The sequence below is a fragment of the Pristiophorus japonicus genome, chromosome 1, assembly GCF_044704955.1.
Source record: "Pristiophorus japonicus isolate sPriJap1 chromosome 1, sPriJap1.hap1, whole genome shotgun sequence".
NCBI classification, from domain to species: domain Eukaryota; kingdom Metazoa; phylum Chordata; class Chondrichthyes; family Pristiophoridae; genus Pristiophorus; species Pristiophorus japonicus.
In genome coordinates, this window is record NC_091977.1 from 510,782,807 (window position 1) to 510,801,381 (window position 18,575).

Genomic DNA, 18,575 nt, shown 5'->3' on the forward strand with positions numbered 1-18,575 from the left:
CCAAACGTGGCGACGGACCAGGTAGTTAACAAGGTGAATGCGGCTCAGGACCCCGCAGGCAGGCAAGGGCATTTTGAAACCGCCCAGGCAGCAACAGGCTCTAGGGTGGGCCCGCAACAAGGACAATGGAGAGGGGATCGGCAATTCACGCCATCTCAAGGAACAATGCGTCCCGCGATGGGATCATTAACACCCACCATCAGAGTGCTTAGAAACAGCCAACTGGGCAATCAGAGAGGAATGCCTGGTAATAGTCCGTTTGTTAACAGTAATCTCAATCTCAGCTCATGCTGGAGGTGCAGGGGTAGACACACTGCGAGAAGCTGCAGGTTCCAGCAATATACCTGTAGGATTTGCAATGTCAGTGGACACTTGGCTAGGATGTGCAAAAAGGCAGTAGCAAGGCTAATCTGCAAGACAGAGGACCCAGACGAGGGATCTGCAATGCAGGATGAGGCCTGGGGTAAAGCCATAGATGCTGAAGTTCAGCGGGTTCATGTGGCTGAAGTCCACAGCTCATACATTAAAACGCCACCCATGATGATGAAAGTCTTACTGAATGGCATCCCGGTGCACATGGAGCTGGATACGGGAGCTAGCCAGTCGCTCATGAGCACCCAACAATTTGAGAGACTATGGCCACGCAGAGCGAGCAGGCCCAAACTGGAACGCAATGCGACGCAGCTACGGACGTACACCAAACAGATCATCCCAGTACTGGGCAGTGCAAACTTGGTGGTAACTCATAATGGATCACAGAACTGGCTGCCACTCTGGATCGTTCCGGGAAATGGCCCCGTGCTTTTGGGGAGGAGTTGGCTAGCTGAGATGAATTGAAAATGGGGGGATGTGCACTCCATTTCATCCGTGGAGCGAAGTTCATGCTCACAGATCCTGCAAAAATTCGGGTCACTGTTTCAACCTGGTGTCGGAACGTTCAAGGGCATAAAAGTAGAGGACGCCAGACCAGTGCACCACAAAGCTAGAGCGGTGCCGTATGTGATGCGTGAAAAAGTTGAATGTGAACTGGACAGGCTGCTCAGAGAGGGCGTAATTTCGGCCGTTGAATTCAGCGACTGGGCAAGTCCCATCATTCCTGTCCTCAAAGCAGATGGCTCGGTTAGGATTTCTGGCAACTACAAAGCCACCATCAACCGAGTATCGCTGCAAGACCAATACCCGCTTCCGAGAGCGGAGGACCTTATTGCCACGCTGGCAGGTGGTAAGCTGTTCACGAAGTTGGACCTCACTTTGGCCTACATGACTCAGGAACTGGCTGAAGAATCCAAGCTTGTGACCACCATCACGACGCACAAGGGATTATTTGGCTACAACAGGTGTCCGTTTGGCATTCGTTCGGCGGCAGCCATCTTTCAGAGAAACATAGAAAGCTTGCTCAAATCCTGGAACGATCGTATTCCAAGACGACATTCTCATAACGGGTCGAGACACCGAAGAACACCTCCACAACCTGGAAGAGGTGCTACGCCGATTGGACCGGGTAGGCTTGCGGCTGAAATAGGCCAAGTGTGTGTTTTTGGCCACAGAGGTTGAGTTTTTGAGCAGGAGGGTTGCCACAGACGGGATCCGGCCCACTGAATCAAAAACGGAGGCGATCCGCCGGGCGCCCAGGCCTGGCAACACGTCGGAGTTGCGATCATTCCTGGGACTTTTGAACTATTTTGGGAACTTTCTGCCGAACTTAAGTACATTGCTGGAGCCGTTACACATGCTCCTACGTAAAGGTTGTGAATGGTTGTGGGGGGACTGTCAAGAACGGGCTTTCAATAAGGCGAGGTACCTGCTGTGTTCCAACAAACTGTTGACTTTGTATGACCCTTGTAAAAAACTGGTTTTAACATTTAATATGCGATGCATCATACTACGGGGTTGGGTGTGTGTTGCAGCAGGGGAACGATGACGGCCGACTCCAACCGGTGGCTTACGCCTCCAGGTCGCTCTCTCAGGCAGCATGGTCGAGAAGGAAGCACTCGCGTGTGTTTACAGTGTGAAATAGATGCACCAGTACCTTTTTGGTAGACATTTCGAGCTAGAGACGGACCAAAAGCCGTTAACATCCTTATTGTCCAACAGCAAGGCGATCAACGCCAATGTGTCAGCTCACATACAGCGCCGGGCCCTCACGCTGGCTGCGTATGACTGCACCATACAGCACCGGCCAGGCACCGAAAATTGTGCTGACGCGCTCAGCAGACTCCCACTGGCCACCACCGAGGGGGCGTCGGAGCAGAGCACCGAGATGGTCATGGCCATTGAGGCTTTTGACACTGCGGGCTCCTCCATCACAGCCCACCAGATCAAACTCTGGACCAACAGGGACCCTCGCCTACCTACGATAAAGAAATGTATCCTGACTGGGGATTGGGCGCCCGCACACAGTGCGCGCCCCGAGGAAGTCAGACCGTTTCAGAGACGGATGGATGAGCTCTCCATCCAAGCCGACTGCCTACTATGGGGCAGCCGGGTAGTCATGCCCCAGAAAGGAAGGGAAGTGTTCATCAGGGAACTCCACAGCGAGCACCCTGGCATCGTGTTAATGAAGGTCATTGCCTGGTCACATGTATGGTGGCCGGGGATTGACTCAGACCTGGAACACTGGGTTCGCAGGTGCACGACGTGTGCCCAGCTGGGCAATGCCCCCAGGGAGGCCCCACTCAGCCCGTGGCCCTGGCCCACCAGACCATGGTCACGTATTCACGTAGCCTATGGGGGCCCGTTCATGGGGAAAATGTTCCTGATCGTTGTCGATGCATACTCGAAGTGGATCGAGTGCATCATATTGAACTCGTGCACGACATCCATCACCATGGAGAATCTGTGTACGGTTTTCGCGACCCATGGCTTGCCGGACATCCTGGTCAGCGACAATGGCCCGTGTTTCACCAGCCATGAATTCCAGGAGTTTATGTCGGGCAATGGTATCAAGCACGTCCAGACAGCGTCATTCAAGCCGGCTTCCAATGGCCAGGCGGAACGGGCGGTCCAAGTCATAAAACAGGACATGCTACGCATCCAAGGACCCTCCCTTCAGTACCGCCTATCGCGCCTCCTGCTGGCCTACAGGTCCCGCCCGTATTCGCTCACGGGAGTCCCGCCAGCGGAACTCCTCATGAAATGCACGCTCAAGACACGGCTGTCCCTCATTCACCCAGCCCTGGCAGACATTGTTGAGGGCAAGCGCCAGTCCCAAACCGAGCTCCATGATCGAGGCTCAAGGGGGAGGTGTATAGAAATAGATGACCCGGTATTTGTTCTTAACCATGCTTTGGGACCCAAGTGGCTTGAAAAGCACCGTAATTGGCAAAGAAGGAAATAGAGTCATGGTGGTCCGACTAAACAATGGGCAGATATGCCGCAAACACTTGGACCAAGTAAAGAAAAGGTTCAGCAAAGACACGGAGAAACCTGAAGAAGAGCATGAGATGGTATTTACACCACTGCCAGCGGACGAGCAACAAAGACAGCTCTCAGCATGCACAGTGCCTGCGGCCAGCCCGGACAGGCCGAAATCACCTGAAGTGACAGAGACACGTGCCGAGGCTCAGCCACCAGAGCCACAACTGCGGCACTCCACGAGAGAGCGTCGATCACCTGACAGACTTAACCTCTGAAACAAAAAGACTTAAGGGGGGAGGTGATGTCATGTATTTAACCATCTTGCAATGACATAGTCATGTAACAGTAACTCATGTACACTGTTCCTGTACCATAGAAATGTACACCCTGACCACAGGGGGTGAACTTGCGGAAGACGCTCCTCACCTGGGTTTTCAGGTATAAAAGGGGAGGTCCCACCCAGGGTCAACACTCCTTGGTCCTGGCAATAATGGTGAAGGTCACAGAGTGACCGTGTCTGATATATCTATGCCTCATGTAAGTTTGTAGTTAGTGCAGTGACACTACACTCTCTATCTAGGTCCTTCATAATTTTATATACCTCAATTAAGTCTTTCCTCAGTCTCCTCTGTTTCAAAGAAAATAAACCCAGCCTATCCAATCTTTCCTCATAGCTAAAATTCTCCAGTCCAGGCAACATCTTCGTAAATCTCCTCTGTACCCTCTCTAGTGCAATCACATCTTTCCTGTAATGTGGAGACCAGAACTGCACGCAGTACACTAGCTGTGGCCTAACTAGTGTTTTATACAGTTCAAGCATAACCTCTCTACTCTTGTATTCTATAACTCGGCTAATAAAGGCAAGTATTCCGTATGCCTTCTTAACCACCTTATCTACTTGGCCTGCTAGCTTCAGGAATCCATGGACATGCACTCCAAGGTCCCTTTGTTCCTCTACACTTCTCAGTATCCTACCATTTAATGTGTATTCCCTTGCCTTGTTAGCCCTCCCCAACTGCATTACCTCACACCTCTCGGATTAAATTCCATTTGCCACGGTTTTGCCCAGCTGACCGGTTCATTGATATCTTCTTGCAGTCTACAGCTTTTCTCTTCATTATCAATCACACGGCCAATTTTGAATCATCTGCAAACTTCTTAATCATACCCCCTACATTCAAGTCTAAATCATTGATATATACCACAAAAAGCAAGGGACCTCGTTACTGAGCCCTGTGGAATCCCACTGGAAACAGCCTTCCATTCACAAAAACACCCATCAACCAATTACCCTTTTCTTCCTGCCTCTGAGCCATGCTAGGCTATGATGTTATTGATCTATAGGTTTGAGATAATAACTGGAATCTGGTGCCATGCGGTGCAAGATCAGAGGTCAAATTGTCTCTTGCCATTCTTGCATTCCTCAAGTTTTTGCTACAGAGCATCATTAGTAGACAATATGGGGCTGGCAACTTCTCTCCTCGGGAGAAATACACATGTGTCGAGGAAGATGAAGAGACAGAGGAGGAAAATCCACTAAAGGAGTGCCACCTTCTTGAATACCGTAACCAGGTGGTATTAGAAAGAAAACGGGCTATTTTCTTGACTGAAGCAGGCCCCGAGGTGTATGAAACCCTGAAAATTTGCCTGTTCCCATCAAGCCAAAGGACACGCCACTGACACAGATTCTAACCAAGTTAGAACAGCACTACAGTCCTGAGCCCCTGGTAATTACTGAAAGTTATAATTTCACAATATGAGATCAATTGACTAACGAGCGTATCAGTGAGTACATTGTAGCTTTGAAAAGACGATCCATTCACTGTCATTTCGAAAACTTTCACAACCAAACATTGCGTGACCGCTTTGTTTGTGGGATGAAAAATGAAGCAATCACAAGAAAGTTGTTGACAATCCCTAACTTGACTTTTGATTTAGCTTGTCAGACTGCTATGTCGATGGATATGGCCGACCAATACTCCTGAGAATTTCACGCCATTTCCAGTCATCAGACAACCGAGGTGAATTGCCAGCAGGTTAAAAGTAAAAGGCAGTTAGGCCCCAAGGCGTCAGTAACTGGCCAAGGGAACAGTAAATTGAAGTCATGCTATCCGTGTCTGGGACAACACAATGCTCAAAGTTGTCCATATGTAAAGGCAGAGTGCTTCTTCTGCATGCAAACTGGGCATCATGTGAAGGCATGCTGACTGAAGAATACACCGATGTTCAATGCTAGAAGTAGCAGTCACCAGACACTACATAGCATTGAAGAGAAGCAACAGGACAAGGAGGTTCTGGAGCTACACATCATCAGGAGCACAAGGGCACCTAACAATGATTTGCGAAGTATCGTCATCCAAGTAGACATTGTAGGAACCAAGATACCCATGGAAATCGACACTGCTGCATCCATGAGCATATTACTGGAATCGCTATACCTCAACAAGTTGAGTGATTGTCCACTGGAGAAGTCGAAGATAAAGCTGCAAAGTGACCCAGGAGAGAAAAATCCCTGTGGTAGGACGTATCACCATACAGGTGAAATGTAAGTATCAATTTCAGAGCTTGCCTCTCTTAGAAGTGGCAGGACTCAAGCCTAACTTAATAGGAAGAAATTGGTTGGGATCACTGAAGCTGGATTGGAGATTTTTTGTGTTGAAACGAGATTTGCATCAAAGGATGATGTCATCAAACAGTATCCGAATGTGTTCCGCGAAACAGGCAGTCTGATCCAAGACTTCAAGGTTAGTGTCGGTGTACAGAAGGACACTAGACCAGTTTACTGCAAGCCACGTCCCGTACCATACGCATTCGAGGAGAAAGTTGAGCAAAAATTCAAAAGACAATGGGCCCAAGTTTCCACATGATTTGCGCCTGATTTTTAGGAGCAACTAGTGGAGAACGGACTATCTTAGAAATCGCAATTCTCCACATTTTTTTTCTGCAGTTCTAGTCAGGTAGAACAGTTCTACTTTGGAACAGAATTTTTTCTTCAAAAGTGTCCGGCCACTGATGCCTGATTTCAAAGTTTCCACAGTGAAAACGTACTCCAAACTAACTTAGAATGGAGCAAGTGAAGATTTTTGTAGAACTGAAAAAACCTGTTCTACACATTAAAAATCAGGCGCAGGTTACAAATTAGGCGTAGGGAACGAGGGAGGGAGAGGGGGGGAAGGGAAGTCATTAAATTCCGACCTGTGTGAAAGTTCTTCAGGCAGGCCTTTAGGAAACGGTTTGCCATCGGGACCGAAGGCTGAATGGGCCGGGCCCAAGATTTCGGGCAGGGCCCGTCCCCAGCACCAGAGGTAGGTGGCGTTGGGTCGGGTCGGGGAGAGAGGTTCGGTTCGGGTCGAGTCGGGGGGGGGGAGGGGGAGGTCAGGTCGGATCCAGTCCGGTGGCGGGGGCGGTGCGGGTGCGGGAGTAGAGTCGGGTCGAGTTGGGTGGGAGCGGGAGCGGCAGACGCAGACGGGTCGAGTCGGGTCCGGGCGGGGGGGGAGGTCAGGTGGGGGGGGAGGTCGGGGAGGGGGAGGTCAGGTCGGATCCAGTCCGGGGGCGGGGGCGGGAGTAGAGTCGGGTCGAGTCGGGTGGGAGCGGGAGCGGCAGACGCAGACGGGTCGGGGGGGAAGGACGGGGAGGGGGGGGGAAGAGGGAGAGAGAGAGAGAGGGAGGGAGGGAGGTCAGGTCGGGGAGGAGGGGGGAGAGGTCGGGGAGGTCAGGTCGGATCCAGTCCGGGGGCGGGAATAGAGTCGGATCGAGTCGGGCGGGAGCGGCAGCGGCAGACGCAGACGGGTCGAGTCGGGTCCGGTTGTGGGGGGGTGGGGTGGAAAGCGGGAGTCGGCAGGAAGCAGGAGCTGGCCGTGGGAGGAGCCTTATTCATGCAGCCCCAGTGAGGCCATTCGGCCAGGGCTAGGGGCTGCGTGCTTCGGGCCCCTCCCACACAGTTTCGGGCACCTGGAGCTACTGCACTTGCGTGCCCACTGTAGCGCGCATGTGCAGAGCTCCCGGCACTGTTTTCGGCGCAGGGTCCTAGCTCCACCCCCTACAGCTCCTGCTGCACCGCGCCGAGGGCCAGAGGACCCGCAGGGAGGTGGAGAATACGGAGGGTTTTTTTAGGCGCACTTTGTGGCGCGAAAAACGGGCGCCCTGCTCGAAGGGGCGCCCGTTTTTTATTGTGTGGAAATTTGGGCCCTGGAAGCTGAGAACATTAACTCTAAAATAGATCTAAATAATTGAGCTACACCCATTGTTGTTATACCTAAATCACATGGTAATGCTGATGCTATGTCCAGGTTACCACCCCCATCACAAGTTACATCCAATAGGGAAGAAGTGTTCTATTTTTCACAAATTGATGAACTGCCAGTCACAGCTGAAGAGATTGGTAGAGCAACCAAACGTGACCTAGTTATGTCAAAGGTGTATGATTACATCGGAAATGGCTGGCCAAATCAGGTATCAGAGAAAGATATTTATCCATACATTGTTCGTAGGAATGAATTATCAGTGGATAAAGATTGTATGATATGGGGTGCAAGAATAGTTATCTCAAATAAGTTCAAGTAAAAATTGTTTGGAGATCTTCATGACTAGCACCTCGGTATGTGCTTGACCAAGAGTTTCTTATGGTGGCCAAGTTTAAATAAAGATATAGGGGCCGAAATTGCCCTTTCCTTAAGGCCTCTTACCACCGGAAATTAGCGGCCACGCTGTGGAGTACAGTGGCCGCCAGTTTTCATGTAATGTCCGGCATTTTGAAAATTCTTCTCCTGCGGTATCCCGGCACTCCCCTCCCCCACTCCGCTGCCGATGTTACACCCCCTCCCCCGATGGCGAAATTCCGCCTGAAAAATCTTGCTGCTGTTGCGCGGTTCCAAGAGCTGCTTTTTTTCTGCCGGTGCAGTGAGGCTGTAGTCCTTGCAAAATGGTGGTGCAGCTCCCGTTAAAGGGGAGGCCCTATTGCCGCCTCCGCCATTTTTTTTTTGTCGGCTGACTGCCATGTCAGGCCAACAATTATGATCTCGGGTTCAGCCGGGCCGCCAGCAGGCAGCCTGGCACCCCATCTTGGGTGCCAGACCACTGGCCCGGCTGAAACCCTCCCTCATGGCCTAGTGGACCAAACTTAAACAATTGCGCAGGCTCTCCCCTTTAAGTGAAGGGGAGAGCCGTGGTGACGCGGCGCCGTGAATACGTCAGACTGTCAGTGGTGGCCACGCCACCCGCCCCAACTTCTGCTCCTCTAGTACTCTAATACTATCGTACTTCCACCTCCATTATGACCGACTTCCGGTCCGCTGAAAGAAAAAGCCAAAGAGCGGAATTTCACTCAAGAGGTCACCAATCCACTGCGCCAGTAAAAACACCAGAATCAGGGTAGCTGCGCCTCGTTTCCAGCGGTGGGTAATTTTGGCCCCATAGAGTACATCATTTCAATCGGTCAGCAAGAAACTACCAGTACCATTACCGCCAAGGAAATGGCCTCCCAGGTTGTGGCAAAAGTTACATGTAGATTTTGCTGAGCCGGAAAGACAACAATTGTTCATTGTGATTGATAGCCATTCAAAGTGGGTAGAGATGTTTCCGATGCGAAAAATAATAACAAGCAAAACACTCGACAATTTGCGAAGATTGCTTTCTTCATATGACCTCCTTGAAAAAATTGTGTCTGTTAATGGGCCGCAATTTTGTTCAGAAGAATTTGCACAGTTCATGAGCAGAAATGGTGTGAAACATACCAAGATTCCACCATGTCACCCTGCTTCAAATGGTGCAGCAGAGCACACGGTACAAATTATAAAACGTGCCCTCATCAAGAAAATGTTGAATCCCCATCCAAAGAAATGGCAGTTGTCGTTGGACCACAAATTAGCAAATTTTCTAATTACTTATCATAATACTCATACAACTACTGGTAGAACACCAGCAGAGTTCTTTCTCACAGCCACGAACCAGGTGCTAAAGCCAAACTTGGCACAGTCAGTAGAAGAAAAACAATTAAGACAGAAAGAGAATCATGATAGAGGTAGAGTAAGAGAGAGAAGTGTGAAATTGAAACAGAAGGTTAGAGTGAAGAACCAGTACCATAAATGGTTAAAGTGGTTACCAGGAAGAGTGATGAAGATATGTGGCCCTCGCACATATTTGGTCAAGATGTTTGATTATGGAAAAGTTAGGTTTGTTCACTTTGATCATATTTTACCTACAGATGTGGAAGGACTTGAAAGTTGTAATGATTTGATTATTTCTGATGAGTCAGATAGTCTTGTTACAAGTACAGTACCAGTAGCAAATCCTACATCAAATGTACTAGAAACAAGTCCAAGAGAAAGTCATAATTTATGTCTGAATCCGAGTCAGGCAGACAAACAGCCTGAAGTTGGAGAGAGTACAAATGTAGATCAAGGACATCTTTGAAGAAAAATGTTCCTCCGGCTCAGCCTTGAATGTGTCTAAGTTCAACACCAAGTTTGGAAAGTTCTATTCAAGAGCGAAGGTATCCTCTTTGAAACAGAAAACAAGAGGTTAAGTTTGATTTGTAAACATGGCAAAATAAGTCCATATCTTTTGTTGTGTATAACCATGCAAGTTATGTATAATGATTATTTTGTTCTGATTATTTCTTCAATTAAGGAGGGAGAAGTGTAATATACTGCTCCACCTAGTGGACTACTGTGGTAATGCAACTCCTGATCTATAACAATAAAAGTATCATGTTACAAGTCACATGATGACAAATTCCTGTCGTGTTATCTTTTATGCAGTGTGTTTGTGATGTCATAAAGAATATATCATAGCCTTCTCAAAACTTACTTTCAGCCATCTGCACTAATCTTTCTCTTCCTGCTCAAGTCCATCATTCCCTTTGTAAAGCCCTTGGGGTGTTTAGTTAAATGAAAGATGTATATATAAGTGTCATCATCATAGACAGTCCCTCAAACGAGGATAACTTGCTTCCACAAGAGTTCATAGATGTTTCAATAAAGGACCCGATGTTCTAGTCCTGAACTCCAGTTGAGGGGGTGGAAGACGCCTGTACGTGGATTTTTTTAACGTGTGGTGACTGTTGCACATCAGCCACCACACGGGCTCGACAGAGCTCGGCCTTTATCCAGTGGCAAGAGTTGAACCAGGACGACTGGAGACCTGCTCTGCTGCACAGACCTAGTGCACACACATATCACAGTGTGGGCAGGCCCTTGCTGCCCCTGGGCCCATGGCTCTTCTGGGCCCCGTACTCTCATTCGCCACACCTTCACCCATGATGTTCCAGGGCCCTGCGCTCCAGCTATATTTATAGCCCCGACCTGCGGTGGTGTTCTCACACAGGTCGGGGCGGCCCACGATGTATGGAGAGTAATAGTGTCCTATCACTGGCACTGGTAGAGTGGTGACCAGCCCTGAACTCCATGGGTCAGCAGGAGGCTCTTGGTATATGGGTGATACCTGCTGCTGAGTCCTAAAGCGTAAGTGTAACTTATTGTTGACTAGCATGACCCATAGCTTATCTGGCTCATATTTCTCTCCAAACAATAAGACAGGTTCTATCAAGTCTTTCAGAGATGAGAAAGTAACTAATGAGAAACTGAGCGGTGCTGTTTTTATATCGAGTAGATCTTTGGGCATGCACTTTTGCAAGCTGGGCTAAAATGGATGTTGTTGCTTCCTTTGCTGTTAACTATAATTATTTCTCTTTCATTCAGGAAGGAGAAACATCCCTGCACTTGGCAGCAGAGATTAAGAAGGATATGATTCACTTTCAGCAAGAAGACACTAAGATTGTTAAAATTCTCATGGAGTACGAGGCTGACATCACTGCAGCAACAAAGCTGGTAATTAATGCTGGGAGACTACCTGGTGTGCAAGGAGTCAATTGTGCAGCTTAAGGACAACAGTATTGTCACAGCGAGTCGTCTTGTGAGGCGTTTTATGAGTGCACAGATGAAGGAGGAAACAGATGTGAAGAGCAACACATCACTGAGGGGATCAGATGTGTCAAATTTGCTATTTGTTGGATTGAGCGTTATAAAGATATTGGGCCAACAATTCCGGCCTACCCGGGTCCGTATGCGCTGGAAACTGGCATTTCCGATCTGCCAAGTTTCTGGCTTGACAGATGGCCGCATCTCGGGAGCGAGGGCATTTGTAAGTGGAAATTTCTGATATTTATGCTTACAAATGTCCTCAAAAATCTTGCGCCTGAAAAAACAGGTGCATAGTCTACTTTTACAGATGTAAGTGTTTAAAAAAAACACAAAAACATATCAAAATAAAGTTATTGAAACATATTTTATCATTAAAAACCCTCCTCACAACGGTAAGTTTATTTTTAAAAACGTTTTAAAAAATCGGGAAATTATTTTTTTAAGACATTAATAGCTTTAATTTAAATGAATGTACTGTAATTATTTTCTATTTTTTATTAGTGTTTGGGGCTGTGTTTTGGGTGTTTCGGGCTCTATCACAATCATAGTAATAGGAGTTTAGGACCCTGCAGAACTCCTATTACTGTGATACTTTACCTGATTGGCTGCCCAGAGTCATGTGACTCCAGCTGTCGGCCTGCGCATGCATCAACGTGCATGCGCTGCGACTGGCAGTCAGGAGAGGCCTGAGCATCGTAAAGTCAAACATGGGCAGCAGCTTAAGGTAAGTGCGTATTTTTTCTCTAAAGTGCCCTCGGGAAAGCCAAAACAGAATTTCAGGGCCATTAATAGGTCTTTTTGATTCACGTAGGAGTTAGGAAATATATATAGAGCTTGGGTGAGAGAATGGATCCATGATAGAGGTGGTATTTACTGTGGAAGGAATGGATGGATGGGCCAAATGGCCTCTTCTCATTTCAACCTCTTATTATTCTGTTTTTCAATTTAATAGAAGTTTCTGCGATACATTGAATGTAAATGCACTGTAGCTCAAACTGTCCCTGCAAGTGTATACAACAGAATGGAGTACAGCTTTTGGACAAGGTTTCACTAGAAAGTGAAATATCCTGGAAAAAAAACCCTAATGAGGCAAGTGCAGCCGCTGCCATATTTTTATAACTCCATAAGAAATAAAGGCACCATCGCTGTCTAATGAATTCATGATCCCTCAAGTTAAAATTTATGTTTTTAGGTAGTCAGTTCCTGAAGCTAGTTTGTGGATGGTCAAATTTCAAGTTGTTCCAACCTCCAAATGCAGGGCAGAATCTAAAGAAAACAGTCTTATTAAGGGTTTCAATCTTTAAAAGGAAACAGTAACTGGAGCAGGCAAAATAAATTGTTATAATAGATAAAAATAACTTTAAAATAATATAATAGAAAAGAGAGAGGAAAAAAACATGAAAGCAGAACATATGGAGGAGAGAAGACCATTCAGCCTAGCCAAGCTCATCGCTCTGGTAGATTTATGCCAAACCATCATAGGGACATAAGTAAAATGCAAAACTCTGCCTCTGGGGTTCAACTTGGAAATTCTTCTTTGGACATTTATTGAAATATTATTGCTATTAATTTTCCAGACACACGAGACTCCATTGCATTACTGCGCACATGTGGGGAATTCTGACGTCATTCTTGAGATTTTGAAATACATCGGCTCCAATAGAATGCAACAGGCCATCAATAAACAGTCCAAGGTACTTTTTTACCATTTTATTTTTATTTCTATATAAAAAGTATTTAGATCTTCATGGATATTAGGGATGAGTCCTCATTGCAAATTATTTATAAATAGACCATTGCATTCGACACAGCAAAGGCTATGGGCCCTGACAGTGTTTTGGCTGTATTGCTAAAGACCTGAGTGCCAGAGCTATCTAGCTATGCTCCTAGCCAAGCTGTTTCAGTGCAGCCATTAAACAGGCATCTACCTAATAATATGCAAAATGGCTCAGGTATGTCTTTTTTGCAAAACAACAGGATAAATCTAGCCCAACCACTTACTGCCCTATCAGCTTCTCCCAATCATCAGTAACAGTCATCAGTAAGTGACATCTATTCACCAATAATCTACTCCCCAACGTTCAGTTTGGATTCTTCCATAACCACTCAGCTCCAGGCATCATTGCAGCCTTGATCAAGTCATGGATGCAAGAGCTGAATGGCAGAGGAGGGGTAAGGGTAGCAGCTCTGAACATCAAGGCAGCATTCAACTAAGAATAGCAGCAAGGAGCCCGAGTAAAACTGAGGTCAATGCGGGTCCAAGGGAAAACCCACCAGTTGGTTTTTATACCTGATGCAAATGAAAATGGCTGTCGTTGTTAGAGACCAATTATTGCAGCCCCAGGACATCACTGCAGGAGTTCCTCAGGAAAGCGTCCTTGATCCAACCATCTTCAGCTGCTTCATTAATAACCTTCCCCGCATCATAATGTCAGAAATGGGGCTATTTGCTAATGAGTGTTCAGCTGCATTCATAAGTCTACTGATTGTGAAACGACTATATCAGCCTACAGCATGACTTAAGAAACATGCTTGTGTGCAAATCACTCCATGGCCTCGCCCTTCCCTGTCTCTGTAACCTCCTCCTACCCTACAACCCTCCGAGATCGCTGCATTCCTCCGGCCTCTTGTGCATTCCCGACTTCTTTCACCCTATCATTGGCAGTCATGCCTTCAACTGTCCAGGCCCTAAACTCTGGAATTCTCTCCCTGAACCTCTCTGCCTCTCTAGCTCGCTCTCCTCCTTAAAACCTACGGGCCCGAAATTGATGAAAGCCTCCGCCCACCCAAGTGCCGCCCAAAGGACCGCCGATGGCCACTGGGGTACCTGACGGTTCTTTGGGCGGGATTTTCATCACCAAGGTCCTTCGAAGGTCGGCGGGCAGCAAATGAGGTGACTTACGCTGCCAATCTGGTCGGCAGTCGGCGGGAGCTCTCATTCTCGGTGGCAGAGGCACTTGCCGCCCAAGTGCCACCAAGGATGGAGTCGGACCCATGGGAATAAAACTTATTTTATTGTAGGAGAGAGCAATTTCAGATAACAGGAGGGTCGAAGAACTAAAAATAAAAATCATTAGCAAAAAATGTTTTAAACTATCGGAAGACCTTCAGGGGACCCCATCAAGGTAAGTCGCTGTGGAAAAAAAAAATTACAAATATTCACTAATCTTTTGTCCACGGTCTTCCTACTTACCGTCGGGGACAGACCAGACTCCAGCCAGCGGTCCACCCCCGTTCTGCCGCCGGCTCCTGCCCACATGAATATCGCATTTCGGTGGGCAGGAATCCACTTACGCTACTCAGCCATCCGCTGATGTCAGCGGGCGCTTCCCAGCGAGTCTGCCCTCCCGCCCGCTCCAGGCCATGTCGAAAGTGGCACTGGGCAGATGTTGCAGAGGAATGTCGGTGGCAGTCGGCGGTAAGTTCACCAATTTTGGGCCCTACCTCTTTGACCAAGCTTTTGGTCATTTGACCTCATGTCTCCTTTGGCTCAGTGTCAATTTTTCTGTCTGATTATGCTCCAAGGAAGCACCTTGGGACATTTTACTATGTTAAAGGCGCTATATTAATGCAAGTTGTTTGGGTTGTAGGAGGAATGCCTGTATTTTGTCAATTTGTATAAATGTCAGCTTATCCACTTGGTAGCATTCTTGCCTCTTAGTTAGAAAGTTTTGGGTTCATGCTCCTTCTAGAGACTTAAGCATATAATCTTGGCTGATACTCCAGTGCAATACTGAGGGAGTGCCGCACTGTCAGAGTTACCACCTTTCAGATGAAATGTTAAGCTGAGACCCTGTCTATCCTCTCAGGTAATGCAGCACTATGATAAGAACACTCATCCCTCGACCAATAATATCATTAAAACAGATTATTTGGTCACTTATCTCATTGCTGTTTGTGAGATCTTGCTGTTGTTGTATTTGAATAAATATTCAAATTGACATGGTGCTAACTAGCTGCTTTTATTCCCCAACCCTCTAAAATACGCCATCAAAAAATAACAAAGTAATATAAGTGAAGACTTTGGATTATAATTTCGCAATGTGCTTACTCCCATCAGGGAGCCATCTAGTGCCCATTTAACAATATGCAAGTACCATACATATCAGCTGTGTGAAAATTGGGATGTGCTGAGGTCATGAAAGGTGCTATATAAATGAAGTTCGTTTTTTCTTGCTGGTGTAATGGTGCAAAAAAGCAGCAATGCTGGAAACACACAGCAGGTTCATCTGCATCAAATATAGTTACAATATTTTCTGTTGTTATTTCATGCTTTACATTCAGTGGATTTCAATGAGTGGCCGGTCTGATTCTGAGTTTGCAGGTTTGGCAGGGTAGAGTGATTGCTTTGCATCTAAATGGCTGGCAGTGTACTAATGGCTTTCTATCTTAATATCAGAAATGGTATTTATCCAGTGTTTCGTCTTTGAGTTTTGGGCGAGTGGAAGTCTGCATGCATGTATCCAATATTCAAATTGTAATGCTCCTGCACTGTCTCCCCTCCTCTGAACTTTACACTTGGAGTTATGCACATTACAAGTTTAAAAGTTCACATCTAATAATTAGTTTGCGCTTTTGTGCCTCTATGACAAAGTCAGTTAAATGTTTCCTGCATTTCCCATTGTATTTCAGAATGGTTGTTCCCCATTGCTTCTGGCTGCAGAGAGGGGGCACACGGAGATGGTGAAGATACTGTTGTTAAACCATGCTAGAGTGGACGTATTTGACGAGGTAACCGCGTTGCCCATTTTAAAGCACAAGCATTTAACTGTTCAATTAGTTAGTCCACCAAAGGGATCAGGCATGAGGGGTAAGTAGCTGGCTCTTACAGTGCTGAGTACTGTATTCATTATTCAAAATGGCACCCAGATGTCTACCTCACAGTGCCACAAAATCTAGCCTCCTGCCAAAACCGTACATCCAATGTTCAGTGAGCAATATCCAAATATTTGGCTGACAGTTTATTGAACTGCTCCTCCAAGGTTAAATGAGTGATGCTGTACGATACTCAGCATTTAAAATTCAAGGGAGCCGAAATTCAACTGCGCAAGAAAGCTGGTGCCCCTATGATGTTTAGAGTGGTACTTACTGCTGGGAATTCCGATGCGGTTGGAAGAGCCATTTTCAGGACTTTGTAATTTTTTTTAAGTCCCACATGAAATGACTCATTATGGGGCCGGACCATAGACTTAAAGCCAGGCTGACTGGTTGAAAATCGGTCAGACAGGAACTCCACTGCTGTCAATTAGTGGTGCAGTAGTGGTGATGTCACAGCCCATGTGCATCACCATGCTCTCTCCCCTCTGTTAAAGGGGAGTGTCATGTATGTAACCTTCATGTAACTGTAACCTTCATAACAACACTGCATACTGTATACACCTAAGAAATGCACACCTTGACCACAGGGGGTGAACTTGTGGGAGACACTCCTCACCTGGTCATCCAGGCATGTAAAGGAAGGTCCCACACAGGGTCATCACTTCTTGGTCCTGTGAATAAAGGTTCAGGGCACAGAGTGACCTTGTCTGCAGAATGTGCCTCGTGTGGATTTATAGTAGTGGGTAAGGACATTACAGGGAGAGATTCTGTTATTTTAAATCTTCGGCCATTGGGCCACCAGGGAGGGTTTCAGTCGGGCCAGCAGCCTGGCACCCAAGAGAGGGTGACACGCTTGCCCATTGGCAGCCCGGCCGAACCCGGGGCGGGGGGGCAGTATTTTGCCAGCTGATCGGGAAGTCGACCAGCAAAAATGTTTACGTTGCGGCAGTGGGCCCTCCCCTTTAAGGACCACCGCGCTGCCGGGCTGCACTCCCTCTTCAGAGGGTGCACAGAAAATCCTGTCAGCGGTCATCAGAATCGGGCGGTATGGGGTCCAGGCCGAAAAATCCCCAACCTGAATTTCGGTCAGGTCAGCCAGTTGTCCCCAAAGCGGTGGCCATTCTATTTTGATGAATCAGGCAGTAACGGGTCCCTTTGAGACCCTGAATTCCGGCCCCAAGGTCCTGTAATACTGCTGTAAAGTCTTGTGCTGCTTTTTTCGTTTTGTTCTACAGCATGGTAAAGCTGGGCTTCACTTGGCAGCAGAGAACGGGCATGATCAGATCTCCGATATCCTGCTCTGGCACAAGGCCTTTGTCAACGCCAAAACCAAGCTTGGCCTGACGCCTCTTCACCTGGGAGCACAAAATGGTTACAACAGGCTGGTAAAGCTTCTGGTGGAGACCCACGCATCCAGTATCGATGCACTCTCTCTGGTAAGTTGCTAACTGTAGTCACTTACTCACAATTAATTAACAATAGTTGCAGGTGGCTACCAAGAGGCACTTTACACCACCAGAAATGATGAATGCCACTCAACATTCAGGTACACACCTTAGCTGACCATAATGTGGTCATGGCATGGGATACAATGTGAGAACAGCCCATTTCAGGCTGGAAAAGGGAAGTTTATGTCGGGCCTAAAATTGCAGAACGCAGTGCTTGCCTCTTGGGAGTTGAAACAAACTAACTGGATCACAGCTAGCTGAGTTATATGTCACTAAGGAGCTATCTTCTGCTTTGACTGGTTCCCCCACTGAAATGTCAGTGTGTCTAATATATGGGCCCAGAATTTTCTGGAGCGGAGCATCTCACAATGTGCCCCGGTTAGTTAGACTTGTTCCTGCACCCTTCAGCTCAAAAATGATTTTGCCCACAAAGTTGCTGGAAGTGCGAGCTGTTAACGGCGCAGCGAGGACAACATGGCATCTGGGACCTTGGTGAACCATGGGACAAACAGCGTATCTCCTTAACCAATGAAAGTAAAGAATTGAGAAATAAACCGAGGAAGGACTGAGAAGGCAGGGTGAATTAACAGGTCAATTCAATGTCAAATCAGGCACAGAAAACAGAACTAATGGGCTGAAGTTTCCCCAGGAGTTGCTCCTTTTTTTTTTAGAGCAACTTGATTTTTCTGGACTATCTTTTTAGTTGCAATTCTGGCCATTTAACTTGCGCCAGTGTAAGTGAGTTGGTTAGGTTTTTAGGGCGTTCCCAGCCACTTCTCCCTGTTTTAGGCATTTGGCCAGCAAATAGTTGACCAAACGCCTAAAGAGTTAAGGAATCGGCGCAAGTAACTACATTTAAAGTACTACCAAGCACCAAACAAAGCACAAAAAGTAATAAGCAATTAATTAACAAATAAAAAATAGAAGGAACCCTGCACCTAAAGCATCAAGACCAAAGTAATAAGCAATCAATCAATCAATCAATCAATAACAAATAAAAAAATAGAAGTCCCATCAAAACACGGCCCGAGAA

At 47.1% G+C, this 18,575-nt stretch overlaps 1 protein-coding gene across 3 annotated transcripts in view; it reads left to right on the forward strand.

Moving 5' to 3' along the window:
- The window catches only part of trpn1 (transient receptor potential cation channel, subfamily N, member 1), a 363,054-nt gene that overhangs the window by 258,196 nt on the left and 86,283 nt on the right, over positions 1-18,575 (forward strand). For all 3 annotated transcript variants that reach the window (XM_070895617.1, XM_070895599.1, XM_070895607.1), the window contains exons 12-15: positions 11,055-11,183; positions 12,854-12,970; positions 15,909-16,007; positions 17,330-17,530. In XM_070895617.1, the coding sequence (XP_070751718.1) occupies positions 11,055-11,183; positions 12,854-12,970; positions 15,909-16,007; positions 17,330-17,530 (546 nt within the window). The remainder of the gene's footprint in view (positions 1-11,054; positions 11,184-12,853; positions 12,971-15,908; positions 16,008-17,329; positions 17,531-18,575) is intronic.